The sequence below is a fragment of the Cottoperca gobio genome, chromosome 6, assembly GCF_900634415.1.
Source record: "Cottoperca gobio chromosome 6, fCotGob3.1, whole genome shotgun sequence".
Lineage (NCBI taxonomy): Eukaryota > Metazoa > Chordata > Actinopteri > Perciformes > Bovichtidae > Cottoperca > Cottoperca gobio.
Window position 1 is genome coordinate 20,859,025 of NC_041360.1, and position 22,819 is coordinate 20,881,843.

General features: G+C 43.1%; 1 protein-coding gene across 2 annotated transcripts; it reads left to right on the plus strand.

Moving 5' to 3' along the window:
* Positions 1 to 4,582: 4,582 nt before the first annotated feature.
* Positions 4,583 to 22,819, plus strand: nuak1b (NUAK family, SNF1-like kinase, 1b). Of its 2 annotated transcripts, none has more exons than XM_029433117.1 (7): positions 4,583 to 5,871; positions 10,309 to 10,429; positions 14,302 to 14,453; positions 15,581 to 15,646; positions 15,738 to 15,857; positions 17,568 to 17,700; positions 18,278 to 22,819. In XM_029433117.1, exons 1-7 carry the CDS (start codon positions 5,572 to 5,574, stop codon positions 19,369 to 19,371), a joined length of 1,986 nt encoding a protein of 661 aa, XP_029288977.1. In that variant the 5' UTR covers positions 4,583 to 5,571; the 3' UTR covers positions 19,372 to 22,819. The 2 variants fall into 2 exon arrangements, with proteins under 2 accessions (XP_029288977.1, XP_029288978.1); XM_029433118.1 differs by lacking the exon at positions 4,583 to 5,871 and adding an exon at positions 6,767 to 9,321.

Below are 22,819 nucleotides of genomic sequence, written 5' to 3' on the forward strand. Positions count from 1 at the left end.
TCTGATGACATAGTGTGAAATGTTCCCCTTTCATTATTTAACACCTTTTATACACACTGTCAAAGTGAACAACACAAAATGCTTTATGCCACTCAGTATTATTTCAGTGTAAGAAGCTTTGACTTGGCTAGACAGACCTCTTTAATATGATAGTGTTGCTGCCAAGTTTGATCCCTACAGCGTTCACTCTCTTATGTCTTACTATTAGAACCATATTTGTGCTTAACGTTCTCACTGTGTACCTACCAGGGTTGTTAAGTATGTGGGGGATTTTTTTTTAAAGCCAATGGCCCAAGGGATTATAACTATCCATGGAAAAATAATTTTAGTGTCTTTGGAGATTAATGTCAGGCTGGGCTGCCAAAGTGTAACATATATCACAGACTATAAACTTTAAATATTTTTTTCTTCTGGCAGGCCTTCTGTAGATGTTATAACATGTCTTCTAAAACATATTTAGATACATATTGGGGATGTTGGCATTCCCAGTGAAAATGTACATTACATTTCATACATTAACTGAACGCAATGACATGCTAGCATACAGTGTAAGCATATACTCTGTCGCTTTCGTCGTGACTCTCATCCGAGTCATTAAATATTCAGTCAGTTAAGACATGCTGTATGTTTAACAACCCTATCGTTTATTACATATCACATACTTTATATTGTTGCCAACCATCTCTCAAATTGTACCATCTTTTTTTTTTACGATGTTTGAATTAACTTTTACTGCCTAGCAGGGCAGTAGCCAGGCTTTTTATAATGCTGAGGTCTTGAGTCCATTTGGCTCAGCACAGCTTCAGAAATGTTCTGAGTGTTTCTTAAAAGCTCTGAAAATTCAGCATTTTATTTATTTATTTAACCTTTCAGTTGGATTTCGGTTCCTTTTTGCATTAAAATGGATTATGTTTACATTGTTTGAACTTCCCACCAGCACCACGCTGTCATCTCTTCCCATTACTACGGCTGAATATTAATACCGAGTACATTCAAAGTATTGATAGATTCATACAATGATAGTCATTACAACAGAAAACCAATACCTACCAATTCCCCATGTGTAGTGTTTAAAACAGAGCACTTATTGTACTGCAGATTTAACATTAACAGCTTGACAGCGAATTATTTAAAAATGACATTCAAGAGTGAATAATGAATTAAATATATCAATTATTTATTACAATTTCAACATTAATATTTATAATGGAAAAGACAATGATGGTCATTATGATATGTAGGTGTACTTGCAGTAACACAAATAATATTATTAGAGACCTCACTTGAATACTCCATCAGCATAAAAGTTGTTTGGAGATGGAGTTTGCCCAGTTTTATGGAATTCTACGTTACAGTTATTATGAGCACTTTAATGGTATCTTATCCATCTTGACTCGGAAAGATTTAAGGTGTATTTCTGACCTTTGAAACATCATTTGACGAAGCCGTCTCACAACCGCAAGGTTCATTTAGTAGCTGTTCAGGAGCTTTTGATCATATCACACGATCTTCCGACGTTTTTAAACTTGTATTGTTATTTTACAATCATAACTTCCCTAATTGTCACGCAACATAACTTTGAAAGTTAAACTGTGCATGATTTGTTATCTGTCTTGTACAAATCAAATCTCTCTGCAACAGATTTCACACTGCCCTAAAAGACTGGGAGAAGAAGAAAAAAAGCCAGTCTTCTTTCTTTATTTTTTTAAAAGCTCTGGAAAGTGCTTGGTAGTGAAGTGAAGGGGAGCCTACGTATGATTTGCAGTTAATGGACTTGCAAAAAGTAGTAAAACATGCAAAAACAGTGATACGGTCTATATGGCAGAGCAGTTAAGGTTGATTTACAGCTCTTTCCAAAAAGCATTCTTTTTATGCTATAGGCAGTTTTAAAACAGTGTGCCTTCGGGAGATTGTGGCAAGTGATAGCACATTAACATTGCAAGTTTATACATGAACCATTTAAACCATCTCCACGGGTGCTGCCTATAATCATACATTATAGTTTAATGAGCACATGGGGCAGTCGTACTTTTATATTCATCTGTTTGAGCACTGAATGAGAACTTTTTATAACAGTGAATCAACTCTTTGTTGATCTAGTCATATGTTTGTTTAATAATGTTGGAGAGGTGGCGCTTCAACCTCCTGGGCGCTGCCGAGGTGCACTTGAGCAAGACACCGAACCGTAACTGCTCGTAGCAGACAACTCCCCATCTCTCCACAGTGCATGTGCATGTGTGTGTGTATTTCATATCTGTGTGTGTCTAATGACAAATAACCACCGAGTGTTTTTCCCAAGAGAGATTAATAAAGTTCTTCTTCTTGACATCGATGTGACCCTACGTTCTCCACAAGAGGGCAGTGGCGGCACTTCTTTGGGCACAAAGTGTCTTTGCTGCGGAGTGCAAATGAGGCCAAAGGAGGAATCAGATCAGATACTAATCTCAATCTGTGTTGCTATAACTGGACACTGTACTTACCCTGTTTAATGACAACAAATAGCACGAATGTTCAGAAATGATGCCAGCTATTCTCAGAATTGACCCCTTAATCATTAAACATTCAACATACAGTGCCAATACAGTCAATACAATCTGAGAGTTTCCTGCCCATATTCCCAAAAATAAACTCGTCACCATAAAAAGGTTTACAGACATATTTGAAATGACAAAATGAAGGCAATCAACTAAACTAATAAACTGAATATTTTCACATTATAGTGACATATATTTAAAATGTTGTCATTTCAGAAACACCTCTACAAACGTCCTTACATCAACATATATTCTTGCTCTCCCCCCAAACAATTATATCAGTCATTATTACAGGTTATTGAAATCTTACAACCAAGTTATATGTCTTGTTTCAATCATAATGTTATTATTATTGGTACACCTTCAAGTATATAATGCCCTAAACTACAGAAAGGTTATTTTAAACTCATGTAAGTACCACAGACACACAGTACATCCTCATCGGAGTATAGAGAGGAAATGAATCATCAGTTATTAAACTCTCTTTTCTCTCTGGTTAACGATTCAAACAACTTTTGTTTTTGTTCAGGTAACCAGCGAAATGTGTGTTTACAGTGGTGTGTAGTGTCCACATAAAAAATGGGATTCATTAGATAAACCCTTCTTAGATGTGCCTCTATTCTTTTTCAGTATGGAAACCAGATGCAAATAGGAATTTATTTGGCATGATGGATGTATATAAAACAAAGAGGAAGTGTAGAAACATTGCAATGGCAAACAGAGTCAATATGTTTTGGTCTGTTATTCATTATATTGGAATGAATGCACAACATTGTACAGTATAAAATCTTTCATTGTCTATATGTTTCACATATTTTTATCATTTTGTTTCACAGTGCTTTGACTTTTCCTTGGTTAGGATGAACAAAACTGCAGGCAAACTTTCTTTAAACGCATATAATGCAGCAGCTGTTGCAGGAAGCAGATTACTGAAGATCAGTATGCAACTATGCCTATAACGATCCAGTTAGTGCTATCATGAACATTTCCAAATCCTATGTTATCAGCTAGAGCAGTCATCTTCAACAAGATTGCACAACCATTCTGTTGATCTGAACTGAAAGAAAACACAGAGACAGACAATGGGTCTGATGTGGGTCAATGGGTAATATGTAAAATATTTATTTCACGTGAGGCTGTGCAGTAGCTCATGATATCAAACATGTTTAGGAGTAATCATCAACTCCGATACGAAAAACATAAAAATAAACGTGTTTAATTTGTCACTATCTAAGAGGATCATACTCACTATGGATATGTCCTCGCGACTCACTTCCTGCATGCCTTGCGAATCCAGAGCAGCTGCCTCTCACAGCCTTGTTGTGTTGTTCATGCCATTAAGTGCAGTTAGCATATTAAACGTTCTAACTTTTCATTCAACACTCCTTTTGTGGTGTTACTGCCCCATTTGGGAAGCATTTTCCCATTGTCCTTTTGTGGGACGTTGAATACTGGGCACAAAAATGAATCTAATCATTTCCTCTAAACATGTGTGTAGGTGTGACAAACACCATCTTCAGTGGAACCTTTGGTCTTTAATCATGTCTATATTTGGAAGCAGTAATCAATGTGTTATTAGTTCTTGTTTCTGTAAAACAGTCAGTTCAGTACACCTCTAATGAATCTAAGACACATTGACGGACTGAGCTGACTGAGCTGTTCTCATATGCTAATTTAACTGACGGCTGTGGCTTGATACTCACTGGTAGTGGTATTGATCTTCTCATCGAAGCAAGAAAGCAAAACAAAAAGTATTCCTTTAAGGAAGTGAATGCATATCTTGTATCTTAGCTATAAAACAACAACAAACGAGAAATAAAAGATATTTGACAGAGGGAATAATTGGGTATGAAGGGCTGTGTAATTGTGATCAGATCTGTATTTGAGCTGTGAATGATTAAACATGTTTGACAAAGATGGATGACAGTGGGGATAAGATAGTGAATGGGAAGGGGGTACCTCTTGTGCACATGATTCCCAGCTACGCCCCTGATCAGCAGCAGTCATATCAGAGATGTGAGAGGGGAAGAAGAGAGCACAAAGAGGGAAGGCAAGAGGAAAGACAGAGAAGGAGGAGGAGGAGGAGGTCTGAGTAAACCACGCCTCCGGTCTCGGATCCTCTCGCAAGTCTTATTCACAGCCTCTCATGTTGAGGATAGAGAGAGAAAGGGGAGAAACAAGAAGAAGGGTGCACGAAGAAGAAGACGGGAGCAGCAAAACGACCATGGCAATATCCAAAACGTCTCAGCTTGAGATAGAGTCCGATCACAGCGCACCTCTACCGCCGTCGACAACTGCACGGAGCATGCAGTCGCACAACAGACAGAGCCCAGATGAATGAGGAGCTATACCTGGGCCGTGGACAAAATGAGGGTCATCTTCATCCAAAACGCCGGTTTCGTCGCAGCTTTCTCGCCTTTTAGAAGTGAGTCGGTGATGTTGGCAGCGTTTAGGACGACAGATAAGGTGAACGAGCCAGAATTAACCACAGCTAGATCATGCAAGTCGACTGAGGAGTGAGGAGATCAGACCGATTGATTTAGTGTTTTTGTTTTATTGGGATAGAGTTTGCACATACATTATAGCCAATATATCATTTTAAAACACAACTTGTATTCAGCTTCCGGCATGCTGCCTGCTGTCGAAATCTGAATACATATTTTATTACATATTGGCACTAGAATTAATTTTGATCCAGTGATACAGGACTATGTATCAGGTAATTATGGACAGATAATGTCCTTATAGACTTTTTGTGCTTAATCCATTAGTAGATTGATGATATAGCGATAATAACATGAATATGTAGGAGGAGTCACTTTGATCAAAGCCAATTGATCAACTAAGACAATCTGGAAATGTTAGTTTCCACATGTAATAATAGGCTATGACTAATAGGCTACGCGTTATTCCTTGTAATTTATTTATTTATTAATACTATTATTAGACCTATAAGTATTATATTATCAATTATTTTTAGGTAGGTAGTTTGAAATATTTAACAGTGGGAAGGTTATTTAAAAACTTCCCTAGTGAGATGGAAACCGCTTATTTATCGCCCCACCGTGGGGCATCCCGTCCCGAGGCTCAGAGAGGCCAAACCTCAGCGGGCAAACCGGCGGGGGCTGACCTCTCCCCTCCACCTCCACCTCCATCCCTACTTGCCGGCAACTCATCCGAAGAGACCCCGGCAAGCAGTGATGGACGGAGAAACTCGGGCGTGAAGAAACACCACCACAAGCACAACCTGAAACACCGCTACGAGCTGCTGGAGACTCTGGGAAGAGGCACCTATGGCAAAGTCAAGAAAGCCATTGAGCGACACTCCGGCAGAGAGGTGAGCCACTTCAGAGACGCTCTGAGCAGCAGCTGTAAACGTCTGTCATGATGCTTTTAGTGGGCTTGTTATACATGCATACTTCTGTGAAGCGCTTTAGTTGCCTCTACAAACAACATTGGGTCTAAAATAAGTGCTTTGTTGTTGTCATTGGCGTGTGCATGTCCTCCCCCCCTGGGAATTCCCCCCTCTATGCTGAAAAGGGCCCGTGGGGCCAGGGAGTTGCGGCTGCACACGCCTGTCCAATGCGGGGCCTCACGACCGGATACTGGAGTGCAAATCTGACTGATGTGACTGCAGTGATCCCAAAGCATCATGGAAAACCGCTAACAGTCCCCCAGAAATAGTACCAGGGCCCACTCGCATGTTTTTTTATTTTCAGTGTTTTAGACACCCTCTATATCCTTTCGGTTTTGGTTTTATTTTGATGGGTGTGAGTGGGTTTGCATGTGTCATTACAACACTTTCTGTTTCCTTATTTAAAACAAAAAGTGTTTTGGCTGTCTTTGCTATAGTAAACCTATCATCTGTTGTAATGTCCTTGGAGACCAGCACATCTCTCCAAATATTATTTTCTATCCTCCTGAGGCAAAATGTGACCCCTGTGCCCATTCTGGCAGGACATGATGAACTTTCCACGTACTGAAAATGCCAGGGGGAAACTTTAGTATAGGTCAACAATGTCCCCCAATGGTTTCAAAGCTCCTGCATGTTTGCTAGGGGGGCCATAAACCCGTCCGACAGGGCTCACTCTCTCTTGGCCTGTCCCACTTGGCTCCTGGTCCTGTCTTCAGTATGTTTTCCTGTTTATTATTGCCATGGCAGCAGCTCTAATGTAATGTATCTAACTTTCACTGGCGTTGTAAAATTGCACAATACATGTTGACTGAAAGGGTCAAGAGTCTGTAGTTTGCGATGCTGTTGATCTGTATCTGTGTTGCCTGCCTACCTACCTACTAAAAATGCAAAAAAAAAGACCTGTCAGTTTACAAATAATTCATTGTAGGTCAACACTCGGTGGCCTAATGCCTTCCTTTCTCCTGCAATCTGCTGCAGTGCCCCGAGCATAGCATTCAGACTTTAAATAGCATCTCAGTGAAGTATAGGACTTCCTTGCACCGCTGTGTTTTTACGTGGGAGTTTGTATATCTTAGGGAAGTCCTTTGAGAATCAACACCTCTGCACATGGAGTACCAGCAGAAATCAGACAGAGAATGACTGCCGGCCACCTCACGGGTCACGTGAGTCTGGCACTGGTGTTGCTCGAGTTTACTTGACCTCTGACTCAAAGTTAGTCCCTTGTGTTCATATGGCAGATACAGCCGTGCAGTGAGACTGTTATGCAATCACCTTGACTCCCTGTACCTTTCACAAACCAAACGAGAAGAGCAGGAGAGAACTAAGTGAGGAGACAGACTGAGAAAGTTTTGTATGTGACCCGTTTGAGCACATGTGTGGAAGGAGCTGACGGCACATGGGGAAGATTGATTAGATGTGGGCACATTCAGTGTGTCAGCGAAAGTGGAACTGAGTGACTGTCTGCTTTAATCTGCAAAGCCATATGTTGTAGTGCTCGGCAGCTCAGTGGAAACCCAACATTACATGGAGTGCAATTGATCATAGAAATCATAGCGTAGGGATATGTGCACAAACTCCATGTACACCTGAGAGATAGAAAGAGACTCTGTGTGTCTTATTTGCTATCTAGATGTGGTGACAGCCAGGCCTGGAATGGGTAGTGACACATGAAAGGCCATCCACAGCAGGAAATGAGATTGAAGGGGAAGGTTAATATCCTGTATGGGGGATCCATCACAGTCAGGAGGGGGTGGGCAGTTAGAAGAGGGACACAGTGAAGCCCACCACCATAACAAGAGAGGGAGAGCCTCAGTTAAAGGGGTTAGAGAGTCATATTAATATGAGCTTAAATCACCAGATTACATCATTCCCCAACAATGGATTCACTGGAGAGGTACGCGGGAGGGGAAAACACTGACATTCCTCTGCTATATGTGGTGCCGTTGATGAGGTATTATGATTCCTGGCTGTGTTTGAGAATATAGTTCTCTGGAAAAGTGACGGGCCTCTGCCTCCCACTCACTCTCTCTGTCTCCCCCTAACTCTGACTCAGACACACATACACACACACTCAACACAAGAGATGATCATGATCTTTAGAGAGCGCAAAGAAGGGTGAGCTTGTGATGAATACTTCATCTATTTTAATGGCCTGAGAAAGCACAGGAAGATGTCAGGCTCTGGTGAAGCGAAACATGGACTTTCACTTCAAACAGCTCTGTTGCGAACAAGGATGGGGGGGTGGGGCAGACGAGGCCAGCCCCATACCTGGCAGGGGCCGGCGTGGGCAGCAGTGCAGCGCCTGTTTACTGTGAGTGACAGTAATAGGGATCCACTTAAGGACAAGCGTAGCTGTGTCAGCCAGCCCGGCCAGCTGGCAAGTGGCTGATCTGCAGTCCTGTTTAATGATCCACATCGGGGTCGGGGCAGGGGAACATGAGGAGACACACAAGAGTCACCTGGCTTTGTCTCAAGCCCAATGTGGGAGAGCTGGCTCATTCAATGAGTTAACATAGAGTGTGGAATGATCATGGCTGTTACAGATTGATCACATCTCCTGGAGAAAAAAGAGCCTTTTGGTTTTAGGCAGGAGTTAATAAGAGAAAGCTTACTGGCCTTTGCATGTACATTTGTTGGTCTTTTTTCAGTTGTTGCACAAATTAATAAATTCCTAATGACTTCCTACATTAAATCCAGGAAAGGTGACTCACATTCTGCCTCACTGTTAAACACCAAAGTCAGAAATGTTAATCACGTTTTGGGGATCAGTGGTAAAATGTTGAATCTGATGAGGTAAAGGAAAACATCAGTGTTAAGACACAAACAACCTTTGCCAATTATGAACACAGCATGTGGACCCCCCTGGACCCCATCTTGTTTATTATGGTATCATTTATTTAAATTCTATGTAATCAAGGCATGCTCTGGAAGAGAACTATTCCGGTTTGGGGTTATTTTTATTGATGTACACGGTAATTAGCTTGGCACTCGCTACTGCCTGTGGTTTCTACTGAATGGAATAAAGCTGGGCTCCTCAGAATACTACTGCTTAGCTAGGAGAGGACAAAAGTTTAAACTAACAGAATTCAGAGCGAAACAGACTCTATACAGGCTTGATCAAAGCAAACCCAGGACTCAATCCAGAATGTTTAGGCTATAATTATAGTGACATGTGCTAGACTGTGTACTCTCGATTGGTTTCTTTGGAAAAGGCATCTAACCCCTCATTTAGGAGTGCATAGGGTAGAGGTCTGAATGCATCCAGTCGCGGCTGTCTCTGACCCCGGTGGCATTGCCATGACAGTGAAAAATCATCCAATCATGTGTAGTTGTTCGACTGCTGAACCCTCCTGTAGCAGGCCCATTGGCAAGGCAAGTAGACTGAATCACTTCCTCAATAAAACTCCCAGCAGGTCAACTTTTCAGGCTTTGTCAAAAGTATGCAATTAGCTGTTGTTAATATGGATGACTAAAGATAAGACACCGGGTAATGATGTAGTGTCTTCTCAAGGACCTTTTTTGACAGGGCAGGAAACACGGTAGGTTAAGATGTATGGAGAAGCACTGTGACATCCATGCCTCCCTGCCTTCCTCTATGAACATTTAACACCTCGCTATCCTCTTTTACACCATACTCATAGTCCTCAGCTGTTTTTCAGATAGAGGGTTGCTGTGGAAAGTCCATGTGTCTCCATGTGAATCAGACTTCTGAGATAGGGTGGGGGTCCAGATCAGAGACCCAGCCCAAACACTGACTAATACCTGGTTAAATGTAGGCCCAGGCACTGGGGGAGTACAAAGCAAGCCTCCATTATGGCATCACGTGGCAGGGTGTTTTTCACCTTCATTTTGCTTCATACAGAAAAGAGTAAATTACACAGTGTGAGACTAAGATGACAGCGCTTCCTTGTGTGAGTCATCTGGCTGTCATGACAGCAAGGCCTGGTGAGGAGGTTAAAGTTTGTTTTGCATGCCCTACACAGGACCCCCGAGAGGGGAGGTAAACGAGGTGGATGAAGTACACAGAGTTTATTAGGGAAAGTTATGTAGTAATACAAACTGAGTAGGCTCACATGTTTTTACTGAGGCAGACAGACGTCACATGGTGTACAGTATGTACTCTGCAAGAGGCATGTACATTTTAAAGTTCACTGATAGATAAAGAATGTGACTTAAATAGACTGTAGTCTTATTTTACACTTCTCTTTGGTCATTTCCCGTTCTAAATGAAATCAACTTATTTGTGTAATCACTTTAAAAGGGAAATGTGTTGCACCCATGCTATGTGTTACTGTGAAATCTAAATGTTATGTTGCTATAAGTCAGCTGATCGTTGCGTCTTCTGTCCTCTGTTTCCAGGTGGCTATCAAATCGATTCGGAAGGAGAAGATCAAGGACGACCAGGACATGGTTCACATCCGCCGAGAGATTGAGATCATGTCATCCCTCCGCCACCCACACATCATCTCTATATATGAAGGTGAGGGTTTGCTGCAAATACACACGCATGCACGCACACACACACACACACACACACACACACACACACACACATGACAAATCCTACACACTCAGTTTGCCTTGAACACACATAAACAAAAACACACATGTCCCCAAATTCACCCCTCTCTCAGCTCATTCAGCACTTATGGCCAAACTGCAGGATTGTCATGTTATGACATGCAGATGTCATAATAAGACCTGGACTACAGCTCTGGGATGTTATTCATCTTCTCTGCTCTGTCTGGCTGCCTGGGCCAGTAAAAGTCTGGATGGCTCTTTGCCGGTGTGCATCTGGATCTCTCTGAATGTGTGTGTGCACGTGTGCACTGGAAGTTTGTGTGTGTAAGAGCGGTGGTATTCTAAGGGATTGCCTCTCCCACATCTAAGAGGTCTCATCTCTTGTCTTCTCTGGTCTTAATCTCAGGGCCAGACATCTGCTGATACTTAGAGACAACTGCAGCTGCAAACCAGACTGTACTTGTGTATGTGTGTCTTTGCACATGTGTGTGTCTGCATACATCCATGAGCCGGGACTGTATGTATGGGTGTGTGTGTGTGTGTGTGTGTGTGTCTAGATAGCGAGAGACTGTATTGACCTTAGTCACCCAGGCCTGCACCTTGTTTGACTCTGACCCAGTGCTATGCACAGGGAGGAAAGGCCTTAAGCCTTCCCTGGAGAAACATTACCATATATCTACCCCAGGAAGCAACTCTCTAAATATCAAAGCCTTCAAGTCAGGCTTAAATGGTCCTGTTTTTATATACAAGCCCTTTTCAATGACCTTAACTTCACTGGCAGAAAACATAGATTAGAATTAATGGTGAGCGGAAAGGTTGAACAATTCCCATTGAATTCTTTCAACATATTGCTTGCAATTAATCATCTCTTATAATGTAGTCTGGGCCTATGTGCAGGCAATTAAAGTCACAAGGCAGTGTGAGTCTGTTTCATATGATTTGTGACTCGTGACTGTATTTACGCCTGTGTCAACAAAGCAACCGTTTCTATGCCCTTTTCAGGATAGCTGCCCTGGCACAATGGTAGCCGGTTGTGTGCCACTGCCCAAACTGGCCTGTCCTTTGTGCAGTGTCAAAGTCCCCAGGTCGTTATCAGAATGTGAATATATGACAAACATCACTATTTGTCATGGGAACGTGCCAGTAGTCAGCTGGACAGCTGAAGTACAGCCACGTGTTATGTGTTTTAGGAGAATGATTGAAGGAACTCCAAGCTTTATAAATGCAAAGGAGGCTGCATGGTGTTCCTGTGTGTGCTGCTTTCCTTTATAAGCAGCCTACTTCACCAACAAACTCGACCAGACTCATTGCTCTCGCTCTTTGGTGTTTCTCCTCAAACCCAGCGTTTACTGTTGTGGCCTGGCCTCCACCCAGCCTTGCTTTAGAGATATATAAGAGGCCCGAGATTTGTGTATCCGGCAACACCCTCTTCAACAGCCCCTGCTAACTGCCTTGTGTGAAGCAAAGCTGAACCAGATGTGTGTGTGAAGATTGATTTCTACCACTCCCTTACATTCTGCATCCATCAGCATGCTGTGCGGGGCATTTAAAAGCAGACTTCGTACCCACCTTGTCAACCTCAATGAATGCTTTGAAGGAAAAAAATTGACCCCAGCCAAAAAATAGTCTTTTAAACACATTATTTTATGGATTAACCAAACATGTAACATGTTAATTAGTGAGCTTTAGAGGTGGTAGACAGATTTTCTGGCGGTTTCTACTCTGAAGGCTAAGCTAAACTAACTGGTTGCTGGCTGTAGCATCATATTTACCGTACAGATGTGAGAGTGATATCCATCTTCTCATCTAACTCTCTGCAAGAAAGCAAATAAGTGTATTTCCCAATATCCTTAAGGAGGGAAAGGGAAATAAGGAGGAGATATAAAGTTAAACCAGACATAAAATCATTCACCCTGCTGTGAGTGAAAAGCCATCATTTTTATTGTATTCATTACTGCATTCCCTAGAGGTGACATAAGCCTAGCTATTCATTTAAATCCTTTGTTATGGTAGCTCAGTTCAGTAAATAATCACCAATTCATTAAAGAACCTATTGAAGTAATGCATTGAAACGGCTAAATCAAAATGTGGGAAGTTCCCAATGCTTGCTTATTTATTTTTAGCATCAATAGTACTCCACCACTCTTCTGCACAACCCGTTATAGTGGTCTTCTTGCCCCCCCCCCCCCCATGCAAGCTTGCAACATTGTCTATCATCAGTGCAGTTAATAGGACAATAGGTGCTAATCAGTCAGATGTGAGGGCCTGATCTGTGAGCGAAGCCTGGTGAGTGACAGCGAGGCTGCAGTGGTGGCCGGCCTCCCAATGGGCTGTAACAAACCCAAGTTATGTAGCCAGGTAATTACTTCACCACCAGGGGTCAAAGGTAAATGGGAGTGCACGCTGAGAATTGGCTCTCCAAGTACAACCACACCATGGATCACTGTGAATGTCACCCCAGGTCACCACTTTGTCCACCAATCAGAGGGCTGGATCTGTTCTTCCCTTCCCGGGTGCTTCGCGAGCAGCCAGACAGCCGCAATCAGGCAGCATTACCATCACTCAGCAACTGTGTGTTTTTGTAGAGGATTATATCTCTAAAAGGACCCTGGGAGGGAGGGGGGCGGTGAGGAAAGTAGTGTGACAAACTATGAAGGTGCTCACTCGAGGGTGCAGAAAGCAGAGGCCCTCACCCCCGGTGACCCTGCTGTGTGGGAAAATCAAGCCACACAATACGGAACAACATGGCTGACTGTGTTGTTGTCATCTCAGTATTCCCTCGGTCTCTCTCTCTCTCTCTCTCTCTCTCTCTCCTTCTCTCCCTGCCTAACCATTTCATTCCCTTAATGCCAAGGCGCTGGGAGAGAAGTATGTTGCCAAGTTAAAATTATACAGCAGAAGGCTAAATACTGACACAGAATGATATGTTTGGTGCCTGCCGTTGGATAGGAATGCATTACAGTAATACAACTGTAATAACATCACTTTCTCCGCTCACCAGATGTGTAACAAGTCACCATTCTAAAAGTCACATTGAAGATGAGTTATCCAGCATTGTTTGCTGTTCATATTCTGTATTTGTTTTAGTCATATACAATTTCAACATCAGTCAGATATAAAACATTAGAGACAGCAGAAGACACAAGGACAGGGACGCTATTGTTACTTGGCTTCCATTATTACTTACACACAGAAATACACGAGGCGGGGATGCTCTTACCCGTGTTGAGTAATACATTACTTCTTCTGAGAAGTTGTGCACCGTGTTGTCACAATAAACTGTTGTACATTATGTGATATGGACACTCAGTGGGGGTAGTTAAGAATGTGTTATTGAAATGTGTTGACGTGATGAGAAGTTGAAGTGTGATGTGTCGAGGGCATTGCTTGACACCAATGTGTCCTCTCTGTCTGCAAAGCTAACTCTTTCTCTCCTTGAGTTGGTTCCTGCTTTCTCTCTGTGTTCCCTGCTCTCCACTCGCTGTGGTCTCGGAGGAGCGGGCTTGATTGAGTTAACAGCCCCTCCCTGTAATGTTGTGAAGGAGCCAGATACATGAGGTGGGGTTTGGGTGATGTAACCCAGGGAGAAATGTAGAGATGTTATGTACTCCTCTGAAATTCGTATTCCAAACTAAAGGGGGTGGGGGGGGGGGGGGGGGGGGTGAACTAGTTTGCTCTTCTTTTTACATAACAATGTCCACTTGTGATTTTACTATGATAGAACCTGGAACGACTTTATAAGATGTCCTCCCATCTCTCCTCCCGGTAATATAGATGTATTTTCCTAGAAAGCAGATATTAATGGACGATTGTTTTCTTATCATTTCTCAGTGTTTGAGAACAAGGACAAGATCGTGATTGTGATGGAGTACGCCAGCAACGGCGAGCTGTATGACTACATCAGCGAGCGCCGGCGCCTGAGCGAGCGGGAGACGCGACACTTCTTCAGACAGATAGTCTCCGCCGTGCACCACTGCCACAAGGTGAGAAAACCCATACCACACTATACATAGAGGAAAAGCATGCACGTTCATTTTCTCGGTCGCCTTAAATCTCGCTTTGCCTCTCTCACACGCATCCGGACTTTGTTTTTCAGGCCATAGAATGCTAATTGTAACATTAACCATGCACCTCCACAGTCAGCCGTAGAGCCAGTTAATCTGCAGGCCCTACACAGTATGCTTTCCTTGGCGCTGGTGTTTGGGAGTCATCTGTTTCTGAGTGAAGATGGAACACAGGCCAGTTTAAATCAGGCTTACACTCAGATTACAGTGCGCCAAACAGTCCCTGCATTAGTTCTGTCCTCATCTGTTGACACTCTGACGGACTTCCCCAGATATTTCGCTCCAGCCACGCCCATGTCAACCCCTGTTCCACACCTCACTAACTCCCATCAAAACCCCAAGGTCCAAGGACTTGTTTGGATGGGCTCCCCCTGCTGTCATCCTCTGACCAGCTGGAGATAGGTGATGTCATAGTCCTCAGATAGGAGAGTCCCAAACAGCCATGAGTAATGAATCATCACCACCAAGCACAACCTCCCACCGGGTGGGGTGGTGTGAGTCACTGGCACAACAACCATTTCTTCTTTGTATCCACCAGTCAGGGTCATGTGAACATGAGCTCTCTCCTGGGCAATAACCAATGGGAGATGCCATGCGGAGCGCAACCCTAGGGGGTGGTGTGGCGGGTGAAGTCACTCCTCCGCTTCTGAGCTGGGTTCTGTCTGTCTGCATACCACATGTTAATTCCAGATTATTATTTATTTTTTAAACCCAGGCATGGTTGTTTTTTAATCCCTAGATGTTGTGAGAACATCATTCATACAGGGTGGTAATTACAGGCTCATGTTTATATGACACATGTGAGTCGATTTTAAAAAGAAAATCAAGGCAGATGTCAACATAAAGACCCCAGAGGGGACAAGACCAATTAAAGAGTACCAGACCAACAGACTGCCTTGATTTCCCCCGAGAACCACAAGCCAGCCTTGTCAGAGTAAATCATCTCTTGATACAATGGACTGTTTATTATTTGGATCCATCTCTCTTGAATAATGTATTGATAGATGCATCAATCACAACTTTGTTTTTTTCTCATTGACTTTCAGAATGGAATAGTGCACAGGGATTTGAAACTGGAAAATGTGCTACTGGATGAAAACTGTAATATTAAGGTAAACTTGCCCCTTTTTGTTGTTTTCTCTTTGTGAGAGATTGACAGTCACATGGCTAGTGTGATATTTACACGTACCCCTGTTTCCACAGATTGCTGATTTTGGGCTGTCCAACCTCTACCATAAGGACAAGCTGCTGCAAACCTTCTGTGGCAGCCCGCTCTATGCTTCACCAGAGATCGTCAATGGGAGACCTTACCGTGGCCCAGAGGTGAGGCCCAGTGAACCAAACAATGACAATGACTGAAACCCCAGCTGTTTGTGTGTGAACTTCATTTCCTTTTATGTATTCATCATCATCATTGACCTCCCTGTCTGTTAAATTAGGTATGAAGCTCCCTTTTTCTCACCTTTTTAAATAGCTTTCATCATTATTATCTCACCAGTGATTATCATCAACACATATGCCATACACAAAGAGGTGGATAAGCTTTATTTTCTTCTTCTTTGATGGGATTACTGTTAGTCTCCAGTCAAAGGGAGGTCTCTCTTGCAACTCCACAGTGGGTCAACTCAGATACTGTCTGCATCCCTTCCCTGTCCTCCCCTTCCTAAAATGCCTGTGTCCTTTGAAGTGAGGAACTGGAGGATAGTTTTTCCTCACTTTCTCTTCATCTTAATGGGATCGGAATGAGCCTCCACAGCCTCAAAGAGACACTCATGGTCAAAGTCAAATAGTTTTGGTGAAAGAGAGTGAAACCGTCTCCTCAAAGCCACTTATCTGGCAATTCCAGACTCATTCTGGAGGGCGTCGTCTCTGAAATTGCATCAGTTACATAAAACAAAGCAAAAGACAGGGGGAAAAAAACCTTGCATTTTTAGATATTCAAGTCCAACCGTTCAATTTAGCGTAATTCACTATAATTTACTCCAGAGTGCTAAAAACTACAGCAGTCCGATTGCAATCGAAATTATAGAAACCCGGTTGGGGTGAGGCCGCAAATTACAGCAAACACAGGCAACGAAAATAGAACACAACAATAGTGTCTGTCTCGCCCTCGGGAGCGGACCAATGGCAACAGGAGAGAGAAACACATTCTTGATGTGGGTCCAGATCCTCAGAGGAAGTACACAAGCTCCTTAACTGGCCGTATCTGATTTCCTCTTCCTAGACTATGTCTCAAAGCTTCAGCTACCGCCATCAGAAGCACATTCCTTAGGACATCTCATCCTTCCTTGACAACACAATACAATACAATACACACACACACACACTCACATATACAATACATTGAGACAGCTCATCTGCTGAGTGCTGAATGGCAGCGTGTCTCCAGCGAGTCATCAGGGGCCATCACGACTGCTGGACTCATTACCATCGTCCACTCCCACCGCTTCCCACGTGGCTCTGCATCTCCTCTTGCCCCAGACACAAAGTCTTATGTAACTGCTTACTTAGAAAGCCACATTGCATTAGTTTGGTGGTCAGAAAGTGCTTGCTTCTGCTTGACAGAGCAGGAGAGAGTGTGTGTGTGTCTGTGTGTCTGTGTGTGTGTGTGTGTGTGTGTGTGTGTGGGTGGGATAGAGGAGGAAAGGATTTATTTGTGTGGAAACAAGCCATTTCCCACCAGTGAACAGGCATTTGTCATTATTTCTAGTAAAGACACGATGTTCTGCAGATGTTCTTGTGTGATGATAGTGTGAAAAAGTGATTACGTTGCTTATTAATTTCAAAGTGAACTCAAGAATATCACTCAAAGGTCTGATCATGAGCCGAGCAGAGCTCATTCCACAACACTCATTTTAATGCCATGACTCTCTAATTAAAACGAGACTGCATTTCAATTCCATTACACCAAATCAACCTTTTTGTTTAATTAGCCCGATGCGTACAGTATACATGTTTTATTTGATAGGCAGTGTGTGTACTGCGTGTGACTGGAGGAACTAGTTTATAACCAGATTCTTTGTTTCCCCCCAGGTGGACAGCTGGGCTCTGGGGGTGCTGCTGTATACCCTGGTCTACGGGACCATGCCATTCGATGGGGGAGACCACAAGAACCTCATTCGCCAGATTAGCAACGGCGACTACAAAGAGCCCACTCAGTCCTCAGGTACTGCAGGAACCACTGTTTGTCATGCTAGGAAAACCTTTATTAAACTATATCATAAACTATACTTGGCAGATAGAGTCTGTGAGGTACACCATTCGTCAGACCCTGAAACCATTGACCCCTGTCTTTCTGTCTATAAATTGTACAGCACTTACTTCTTTATGTGAATACCAGAAAATCCTCGAAAGTCTGTGAGATGTTGGTCCATAAACTGTTTAACTGAACATCAATCAGACTGCTCTCAATGTACACACATAGTAGAATCTGCACAATCCATTACGTATGATGCTCTTTTTGTCCAGACAGTATAAGAAACGTATTGATAATAATGATAAGCTTCAAACCTCTAAAACTACTCCTTGATTTTGTTACATTTTTTATTAATATGAAGTCCGTTTGGTTCAGGAACTCAATACCATTCACTAAAAAAGAAAAGAAAAAATAAGTTTATTATATCATAGATGTTTTTAAATACTTCCTGAATTATTTCATTATTTAATGAAAGCCCATATTACTCTGTAGTATAATAATATGTTAATATGTAGTATGAGACGGCTTACAGATTGTTTCCTGCTAGATGCCCGTGGACTGATCCGCTGGATGCTGATGGTGAACCCTGAGCGGCGGGCCACGGTGGAGGACATAGCCAACCACTGGTGGGTAAACTGGGGCTGGAAGAACAGTGTGTGTGACTGCGAGACCCAACGCGACCACGGAGGCTCGCCCATGCTGGCCCGCTTCATCGACTGGCAGAACCGCACTGAGCCACGTGGTTCTGGAGCCAAGGCTGCAGCCATGCCCCAGCTGCTGCGTCAGAGGCCCAAAAAGTCCAAGAAGGAAAACGTAGAGGCAGGACAGGCCCACGGTGGAGCAGAAGACAAGCCAGGTCTGAAGAGACCCAAGGGGATCCTTAAGACCAGGGTTACTGGGGAGCAGCGGTCAGCCAGCCTGGAAGAGGTGGAGTTGGGCCAGGCAGCGCTGCCTCAACAAGCTGAAGAGGGAGAGGAGGCCTCAAGCCCAGATCAAGAGGACGAGGAGCGGAGTCTGGGAGGAGGCTCGCCAGCTAAGATGGTGCCATCTCTACCCAGGAAAGGCATCTTGAAGAACAACCAACAGCGGGAATCAGGGTACTACTCCTCCCCAGAGCGCAGCGAGTCCTCAGAGCTTTTAGGAGGTGCCAGTATGTCTCTGCTAGCCACCTCCCCGCCTAAGAGAATGATGGGGAGAAAGGGCATCTTGAAGCGAAATGGCAAGTACTCCACCTACAGCGGGCCTCCGTCAGCGGCAGCGGTGGCTGGAGTCCTCGGCGAGTCTCCTCCCTCAACTGACTCTGGTCTGTCCCGCAGTCAGAGTCGGCCTTCCAGTATAGTCGGGGAGGACAGCTCCGTCCTGTCCCTGTCACCCAACTCCCTCAGTGGGGCCGAGTGGCACCCCTCCACCCCCCACCTCCGCCCAAACATCAGGACCTGCGTCTCGGCTGAAAACCTGCTGCAGCTCGCCAACTACAAGGGCTTCCAGACAGCCCCGCCACTCCAGGGACCCAAGTTCAGCCGTGGCTCCAAAACGAAAGGCTCCCCGGGGGACAATGGCAGCTTCTCCTTGCTGGGGGACCTGGAGGACATGACTCAGGTGTACCAGCAAGCCCTGGACATCAGCAGCAACCTCAACTAACATATGGGTGGCAGAGAGAGAGGAAGCAGAGAGAATTGAACATGACTGTGTGTGCGTGTATGTGTGTGTACAGATGTATACAGGTGGCATTAACGACCAGTGTGTTACTGGGATACACCTTTTGGGAATTTGTGATTTTCCAAATGGAGCTGAAATCTTGATGGAAATGATATGTCTTCACACATACACACACACACATACACACACACACACACACACACACACACACACACACACACACAGAGATGTACACACTTAGGTGCACTTATCTGGCCAGAGGAAATTCAGTTAGGGTTTTTTGAACAAGAGAGAAGAGCTGGCACGAGAGAATGCCACCCAGTCTGCTTTCTTGGCCCGCCCATAGACTTTGCTGTGTTCAACATGTTTACATATTCAGCAAGAAGGCACGTTAGAATCACAAATGCAGAAACCAGGTTGGCTCTCCTTGTACACCACCCATTTTGAGTTTGAGTTTACAAAAGCACCTTAAAACTCACAGAGAGCACATGCTTTTGTGATCTTTCCTTCCTTTAGAATCAAACCAGGGTCTTGTTCCAAAAATAACTGACATTGATAATTATTTATTAATATTTTCGTAGCTTTTAGTTTTAAGTGCAAAACTGGTGGGTGCTGGCTGTTACTGGAAGAGTCTAAAGCTCCTTGTGTCCAACTCTTTGTGTGGAACTGACATATATAATTATGTTACTCAGTGATGAGAAACATATATATTACTCAGCATATATAACAGTGTCTGCGCTTGTAAAACACGCAGGCAAATATACCTTCATAAAAGCGTATGTCCTATATATGTGTATGATACTAGGGAACATGTAGGAAGTGCCTTTTTTGATTCATAATAAAAAATTATGTATGTCATTTCCTTAAAGTGGAGGGAAAAGCCAGGCCAACCTGTCACCAGTTGTGCTTTTTAAAAATGTTTCTTTGTGAATGTTGGAGAGACCCAGGGCCTTTGGCGCACAGCTGACTAGCTTTACTTGTTTTGGGGTTCAAAGGTCAATCTCAGACAGTTGAGATCAAACGGGCTCGTCTTCTCCCCCCCCCCCCCCCCTCCCCGCTCCCCCCACAAGTAGAATCACACAGATATGCCAGGATCTACAGGCCACCTCAGAAAGACCTCCTCTGTGTTCTTTGTCAGCGTTTAAGCCCATAGTTTGGGTTGTCAGCAGTTAAGGTGGTTTAGTTGAGCACAGATTTGCTGGCAGCACCAGAGGTCTGGAGGGACTCACCTAGTGGGGCATTTAGTGAATGAGATGGCGCAGACACCATCTCACAGTCCTGGAATGTGCCTGGCTCTCTTAACCTTTGGTGTTTCACATTTCTGAGGCTACCTGATAAAAAAAAGGCCGTTTAGTGAGAAATTCTGTTCTTTTTTTGTTCACGTTGTTTGTTTTTGTTGTTTTTACCAAAGACACATAAGGTGGTTTTCATTGTCAGACTAGTTAATATTTTACCCCTAAGCTCTTCAAAAGAGCTAAGTAAGCTGGTTTGTTTAGCCTACTGATGACACAGCAAATTCCTCAGACAAAGGCTGGAGACGTGTTGGTGCTAGAGATCTCTATCAGCCCCGGCCCGACTCAGCACAGATGGGATCTGCGGTCCGTGCTCAGCCCTCCAGCTGTGTATACTAGTCCATTATGTCAACCAAGCACAATTAGCCAGCTATTGTTTTCATTTGAGAGTAAGAGAGAGGCAGCGTGTAGAGATTTATAGCTAGAGGGAAAAGAAAAGAGTGAAAGAGTGACGCTTGGAAAGGTGAGATTGGAGAGGACTTCTCCTGTAAAACACAGGAAAGGTCAAAGAGTAAGATACTTTATTGAAGGGATTGTAATGTAGAATAGTGAAAGTAAAGAAAGTGAGTAGAAAGAAGAAGTAGAAAGTTGTTTTTTATACCAAAGATGTGATAAAGCTTTGGGATGATTCAGGGGAATGGATGCGTTAGGGGCTAATGGGAGTCCTCTGGATTGATCTTTGATTTGGGAATCCCCATTGGTGAAGGAAATCATCCCCACATTGGCTTTACCTCACGTTTGTTTTCATTTTCAACTTTTATTTAAGATGCTGGAGGCTGTTGGTACAGCTTGTCTTGAGGGTCAGTCAGTGTGTGTGTGACTTGTGTGTCCTGCATGGCCTTAGAAAGTGTGTAACACTTTTCCAAGGCAGCAATAAAAGTGGGAGAACGGCAACTGACATCCAAAATATCAAGTGATGCAGATGGAAAAGCATGCAGTAGATGACCCTGAGGAAGATCACATGTTGAATGTTTTCAGTAGTCCTCTTGGTTGAAGCAAAGGTCCTGGGTATATGGATTCAAATGAAAGACCCGTTGCGTATTATATTGCATTTTATTGCCTTTTGTATTGCATTTTATTGTCAACTGGATTTACAGTGAGAAAATTATACTATGTTAGTATTTTTGTTTTATTATGCTTCTGTTTTTGATTTTCCAAAATATAAGAAACTTTATATTGCTTTATGTTATGGCAGAAAATACTTCCTTCCTCGAAGTATTAGAATTTCTTTCCAAAAAAACGGACAAATCTGATCTGAAACTTGTGTAGTCTCAGTTTTCTCCTATTTTGCTACACCTGTGGGTTAAAGTAGCTTATTAACAACCTCCAAAAGACAAACACCAACTAAATTAATTGAAATAGGGCAAAATGCAAGTATATGCACTGTAATGCATCAATAGCGAACCCTAAGAAAATTGCATTTCCACCTCTACCAAAGCAGGGGAGGTCCAAAATGCTGGAACAACATCAGGAGAAAAAGGAAATAAAGCAATGGAAAGAATCTGATGATGAAACTTAAACTCTGCCAAACTGGAAAAACGTGGTGCATATCTGTTAGTTAGCAGAAAGTCTAATCATAGGAAAACTTGACTGGATATTGTTATGACAATAATGGTAATTTAGTATTGATATGTTATTTAAGTATTATTTTCGTTACAGCTCATTACTATTGATGGCTATTGCCACGTTTTTTGTTTTTATTTTATTTTTTTGTCTGTTGGTGATCCTGGACTGCCGAGGTGGATTAAGTTGCGTGCCTTTGGTATCTTTTACGATCTTTTTTTTTTTTTTTTTTTTTGATAATGAAAATGATTATCAATCTGTTTTTATACTTGTATTTATTGGTGATCAAGCCATTTAATTTGTTGTCAAAATACTCCCTGTTCATGCTTTGGCCTGCTTTGGACTGTGTGTTGTGTTCAGGACGTACTGCACACGACAGAGTCGTCTGTTCGAAGTAGAGGGATATCATCTCATTGTGAAGGCAGTGGTCAAGCGTGTATTTTTAAGAGTAACAAATCAATAACAGTTTCTCAAATCCTATACAAATGTCTTAATTCATCCATCTGGGTGTATTTCTACTCAACACAATGCCTCTGTAGTACTGTATCAACTCAAATAAATGGATCTTGAAAGTG

What these genes read in the sequence shown, in the direction of transcription:
- nuak1b (XM_029433117.1), top strand. Translation starts at nt 5,572, where the DNA reads ATGGAAACCGCTTATTTATCGCCCCACCGTGGGGCATCCCGTCCCGAG. An exon ending in AGCGACACTCCGGCAGAGAG is followed by an intron (nt 5,872 to 10,308) that starts GTGAGCCACTTC and finishes CTCTGTTTCCAG; the next exon opens with GTGGCTATCAAATCGATTCG. An exon ending in CATCATCTCTATATATGAAG is followed by an intron (nt 10,430 to 14,301) that starts GTGAGGGTTTGC and finishes ATCATTTCTCAG; the next exon opens with TGTTTGAGAACAAGGACAAG.